A 6,081-nucleotide genomic window follows, 5' to 3' on the forward strand; every position below is an offset into this window, starting at 1 on the left:
TTCAACGATTAACTTTTATTTACAACCTATTAATATAGATGAATTTTCAAACTTGGAGGAATATAATTAATTATTTACCGGTATACAAAGAGGCAAATCTTTCATTAATTTTTCTTTTCCTATCCTTAAGTTTTGTAAAATTTTATTTTTATATTTTAGTAAATTAAATTATTTTTAGATATACAAAAACAAAGAATTGAACTATAGAAAATCACTAAATTGGAAATAAAATAAGGACTCAAAAATTGTAATTTAATCAAATAGTTTATTTTCATTTAAGAGCGTGAAAAGCAAAATATATCATGTAATGTCATGTAAATTTATGAAAGATTTTTACCCCTTCATTGTACTTATAGGCTTTTAGATAATGTTGTTCAAAAAAGGTATTATATACTATTTTAACCTCTTAATTTTCTTCTTTTGGCCCCACAACTTTTCTCTAAGAGCTGCTATTTTCCCAAATCGGGAATCGAATCAAATTCAGAAACAAACTCTTCCGTGTCGTCCAAAACCATTACTTTATCTATACAAAAAAGAAATAAGGGATGCCACGTCAACTGATTATGATAACTCTAACACAAGATTATTCTCGGCCAAAATATATATATAATTACAGATAGGATGATAAAAAAATTTATCCGCGAACGAATAAAACCCGTAATAGTTGATACTCAAAATTTCACTATCTGAAGATATAAACTATATGTAAAAAATAAAAATAAAAATTTATTAAATTTAATTAAAATTAAAACTAATTAATATTTTATAAAATTAAATTAAATTTATATTATATTTTAATTTTAATTTTAATAATTTATAAAAATATATTTTTTAAAATATTCGAAAGTATCGACAAATTTTAAATTATTTACGAATATTTTTTAAACGAGAATTTGTATAAATAACAGGCAAATACGGATGAATTTTTTTTAGTTATGAGTAAACACTGTCCATGTCTTATTCAATCCGAATCTCTAATTATATGTTTTAATTTGATTTGGTGTAACATTATTTTTAGAGAAACTAAGAATTCTTTGTTAGAATAAGGAACAAGAAACCTAAGAATTTGTTAGAGAGAACAATCACAAAACTTGCCATTTACACTACCTTAAATGGTGAGTGATGCATGGATCACTGTATTATTGCTGCACTAGCTAGCATCTCCAAGAATGAACAATTTCAGAGATCATAATTCAAAAATAAATTTAAAACAACAGAATGTAGTTACAAAGTGGACTGCACAAACCAAAAATGCTACCTGCAAAACAAATTTTATGCTTGTGAACCAAGCAATATGCACAAGATTATGAAGGGGAAGTGGAGGCTAGAAACTCATCACATGCCCTCTTGAAATGCATGAGCACGAGAAATAGCTGCAGGGTTAGCTTCCAAGATTTGAGACACACCCAAGACACGGTCTTTGCCTTCTCTAGGCTTTGCCCTTTTTGAAATAGTACCTTCTGGTACACATTCAGGGTTGGTTCCTGATGAGGCCAATTTTGAGGCCCCATTTGGATCATCAATTCTAAGGGTCGTTGGAACCAAGATACACATGTCTGATTTTTCTTCATCTGTTGAAAGATTGTCTCTTGTGTGTTTGCCAAGTGTTGGGGAGCCGTTGCCTGAGCAGCAGCTATTACTGGTAGAGGAAGTAGGTGAAAGGCAGGCATTGAAACCCATTGAAGCAGCTCCTGTTCCACCACCATACACAGGTGGTCCACTCCAGTATGATCCAGGAACAAATTGCAAGGGAAAGCTTGGTGGGCAGATTGTTGGAACTGCCATGATCGGTGTAGGACACCACTGCATTGAAGCAGGGTCGGCACTGTTATAAGGGTTACACATTTGTAGTGAAGAGGGGTGAAGTGATGCAGTGGAAGCAACATTGTTCCAATCTGGATTCCAAGGGAATATCCACGGAGGAACAGGATAACACTGCATAGGTTTTGATGCAGTTGGTTCAGTTGATTTGTTTCTTGGAGTGTAAGCATTGGTCATAGATGATGATCCACATAAGGATACTTCCTCCTCCCCTTTTTCTGCATAATTGACAGTATTTTCATCAGCACTTCGATTTTGTTCTTTAAGATTAAGCATTGACTCCATGGATTCATAAAGAGGAGGGGCATCCGGACAAAATTTCAACACAGTACCATTATCTGTTGAAGACCTGAAAACAGCAGCAGATTGAAGTGTTGTGGCAAGTTGGTGACAAGAAGAGTCACTTGTAGTTGGAATTCCGTCACAAGATACAATAATGTGCCGGTATTGAGAAGCTAGGTGCTTGTTCTTTCGTCTCCCCGCACCCACTGGAACATTTCTCATGGTTCCACCTGCAGTCCAATACCTTTGGCAGTTCTTGCAGAAATACCGAGGTTGGTTCACATTGTAGTTATTGAAATAACAGAATTTGGTGTCTAAACTGTTGCATCGAGGACAATGCAGAATTTTGTCTGGTTTCTTGAAGATTTTATCTTGATCTGTACTGCTACTCTCTGTATTATTTTCCACTGTTTTGGAATTTACTTTTGACTCATTTTCCTGCCGATTATACAGAGTCTCTTGTTTGCTATCCGTTGAATCAGAATAATTCTCTAGTTGCTCAGAGTTTTCAGTACAGGGCATTTCAACTTCTTTTTTCTTTAAGCCATTGTAAGCATTCTGAAATTTAAGCTTTAATCAATGACAAGTTAAGCAGAACAATGTTGTGGGAAAATTAAGAATAGACGAGAAGCAAAATCAATACTTATTTCCTATGAAAAATATAAAATACCACACAAGAGGAACAATTGGAATTCAGCAATTTCTCAGTAATAGAAAATATCAGTTTATCAAGGAATAGCATATTGGTTCATACATGAAACCATGTTCATCTCCTGTTTCTAATCTGTCTCAACTTCAACTTCAGTTTATGTCTCCCATCAAACTGTCATATTCATGAAAATGAATCATACTAGAACTGGCAACTTATAAACAGCAACAATTGCATAAATTTACTGAAAAATGACCACAAAGAGCACCTAGAAACTTTTGGACTAGATTGTTGCGAACTTTTGTTCTTCAAAAGGGAACCAGGTTTTTTTTTTTTTCATGCAAACTGCAGAAGTGCTGATAAGGAAAAATGAATAAGTAACTAAATGAAAGATTCTAGTACAATGAAGCCACATTAATCCAAAGAAAATATTAATCCCATATATCAACATTTTTGTCTAAAGATGGAAAGGAATTTATTCATAGACAATCAACGGCATTGCTCCAATAAAGCTGAAACAAGTTAACGTTATATTTCTTTCAGCAGTATGACCTGCTTTTAAAGAACAGAAAACCACCATAGAGATGTAGCAGAACCTATTTGAAATCTGAAACAAAACTACACTCTCATGACAACAAAAACCAAATGTTAGGCATATTTTTCTTTAAAAACTCAATTACTCACACAAGACAACTTCACCAACCTTGGTCAAAATTCACCAAACTCCTGTAGAAACGAGAAAACATAAGGACAAATTGTCAACGAAAAGTTTACTCAAAATGAACGATTGAGACCAGCCTTTGCTACCATGAATCTGAACGTGCATCAGATACACATTCTCAAAATGTTAAAAGGGAAATTTCTTAGGAATAAATACTCTTTATATTTCACACTATTCTAAAGCTAGAAAATAAGTCTAGTAACCAGTAATGGCATAGAAAAAGGAATGGTATTTTTTTAATGAAAACCCCACAAAATAAAATAGTATATGAGTCCAAGAAAAATGGCTTTTGGGCATCCTTCATGAGTAAGTACCATGGTTGCAGAGTTGGCCTGAATCTGATATCCCATCTGAGAACTGGCCGGAATCTGAGATTCCGGCAACGGAATCTTCCTGCCAAAGAGCCTAATACCCGGATCCTTATTAGACATGTCCCCTTCTGTATTAATTAATGGTACTGTTGTTGAATGGTTTTTTTTCCACAAGAACAGTATGAAGCTTCTGAGCAGCTCCAAGATACATAGATATAGATAGAACAGAGAAAGAAAGAGTGAGAGATAGAGAAAGAGAGAGAAAATGAGATGGTAAAAAAAGCAGCTTTTGTTTCCACAAGCATGTATACAATTTTTATCTCGTTGTCTCCGCTAAATAACGGATATATTTATTCATATTTTTATATTTCTAACGGATATACTCATTTATATATATATATATATATATATATATATATATATATATATATATATATATATATATTCTTTTTATCTTTCTAAATATAAATTAAATCATTTTTATAAATTAAAATCACAGAAAAAAATCATAATATTATTAAAATATTCAATATTGAAACATAATTTATTTTTTCATGATGTCAAATATTAAGAAAAATGTTATACTTGTATAAATTTAACTTTTTTCTTTAAATTTTAATAAAATCTCTTTCTATACTATGAAATTTTTATAATATAATATACAAATAACAAAATTAAACTAATAATAATTCTAATTTAAACATTGATCTTTAATCTTTTCGACTACGTATGACATATGTTAGATTGATAAAAAATATTTATGGCAATTATTATAGTAAATGAAACATTTTTATATAATTGTGGTAGTAAAGTTTTTCTCATTAGGAAACAGTGCTGTCCTTTCCTCCATTTTTTATAAATTTTTTGGGGAAAATGTGATGAAGGGCGAAATTAAGACATTGGACCGTACAGAATAGAATATGAAACCCCTCTTCTTATCACTTTCGAATTTTCGATTTATTTTTAATATCATTAATGTCCAATCTGCGTTCATGAACCTCTCTTCCTTAATCACTCTCATGGAAGGTTCAATATATTACAAATATTTAATATATTGATATAACAACTACTTGTATATTTTAATTTTAGTAAAATAAGTAAACTTATAGTTTTACACTAACATTAAGTCTAGTAACTTTATTATTAATTAGTATAGTTAAACATATGTTTAATAGATATTATCACTTATTTATCAGACAGAAAACTAATGTTAATATACATTAATTATTGATATAATTAAATACGTATTTTATGGTTAAAATCAATTACAAAAATTAATACTAATATATAACTAATCTTAAAAGAACTATTTAAAATTTTAAATTATAAATCATATGGTCATTTTTTATATTTTAATAATATATGGTGTTTAACTACCTTAATCGAAATTTAAATAAAATTAAAGTTTTTATATAAGTTTTATTTTATTAAAAATAAAATATATTGGATTAACTAATTATTCAAAATAGTTAAATATATTTTTTGTCTTCAAATTATTTTATATTTTATCTCTAAATCATATATATATTATTCTTATATTTTTAAAATCATATAAAAATCATATAAAATATGTGGAGTCACTATATAATTTTTCTATATATTTTTCTCAAATCATCTTACATTAATTTGGATCAACATAATTAAATTTTCTTAAGTTATTGGTACTTCAACACCAAACCGTACAGACGAATATATGTCAAAAGTAATATAATATTTAAATTAGTAATTAAGTAGATCAATTATCAATGTCTTAAATTCACAATAAATATCAATCACTTACTTCTTTATATATCTAGATTCATATTTATAAATTTCAAAATAAATTTATATTAACACAATTATAATCATAACTCAATATGTTTGACTTGTAAACTTAATTCGAAATTATATTAAGATTTTTCTAATGTTGAATTAATTATCTTATTCACGTTACTGATCATAACAACAAATTTTAAAATAGTTCACATGATCGTAAAAATCATATAGAATAATATACATATTATATAATATAATATATAATATTATATTATATATAATTTAAAACGAATACAAAAGTTTTAAAAATAATCTAAAAATGAAAAAACATATTAACTTTATTTAAAACATATATAAAAAAACCTTAAAATTCAGTAAAGAATGAGTATTTATTTTCTTTCTTGTTATAAGAACATGGTTTAGTTAGTTTGTTTCTCATTCTCAGAAATGACATTGTTAGAAAAGAAAAATTTTAGAGTGAGGGTAAATTAAAATAAAAAGTGTTAATTTTGAAAAGATAATGATAAAATGATTTATGAAAA

At 28.7% G+C, this 6,081-nt stretch overlaps 1 protein-coding gene across 5 annotated transcripts; it reads right to left on the bottom strand.

Moving 5' to 3' along the window:
* Positions 1–1,065: 1,065 nt before the first annotated feature.
* On the bottom strand, positions 1,066–4,077 carry LOC108343766 (cyclic dof factor 1). 5 transcript variants are annotated; one of them, XM_017582139.2, is made up of 3 exons: positions 3,788–4,077; positions 2,154–2,661; positions 1,066–2,039 (listed from the first exon to the last, which is right to left on the bottom strand). In XM_017582139.2, the coding sequence occupies exons 1-3, from the start codon at positions 3,902–3,904 to the stop codon at positions 1,336–1,338; spliced, it is 1,329 nt and encodes a 442-aa protein (XP_017437628.1). In that variant the 5' UTR covers positions 3,905–4,077; the 3' UTR covers positions 1,066–1,335. The 5 variants fall into 5 exon arrangements, with proteins under 5 accessions (XP_017437628.1, XP_017437627.1, XP_052723380.1 ...); XM_017582138.2 differs by having other exon boundaries at positions 1,066–2,661; XM_052867420.1 differs by lacking the exon at positions 3,788–4,077 and adding an exon at positions 3,456–3,576 and having other exon boundaries at positions 1,066–2,661.
* Positions 4,078–6,081: the final 2,004 nt, after the last annotated feature.

The sequence above is a fragment of the Vigna angularis genome, chromosome 8 (assembly GCF_016808095.1).
Source record: "Vigna angularis cultivar LongXiaoDou No.4 chromosome 8, ASM1680809v1, whole genome shotgun sequence".
Classification (NCBI taxonomy): domain Eukaryota; kingdom Viridiplantae; phylum Streptophyta; class Magnoliopsida; order Fabales; family Fabaceae; genus Vigna; species Vigna angularis.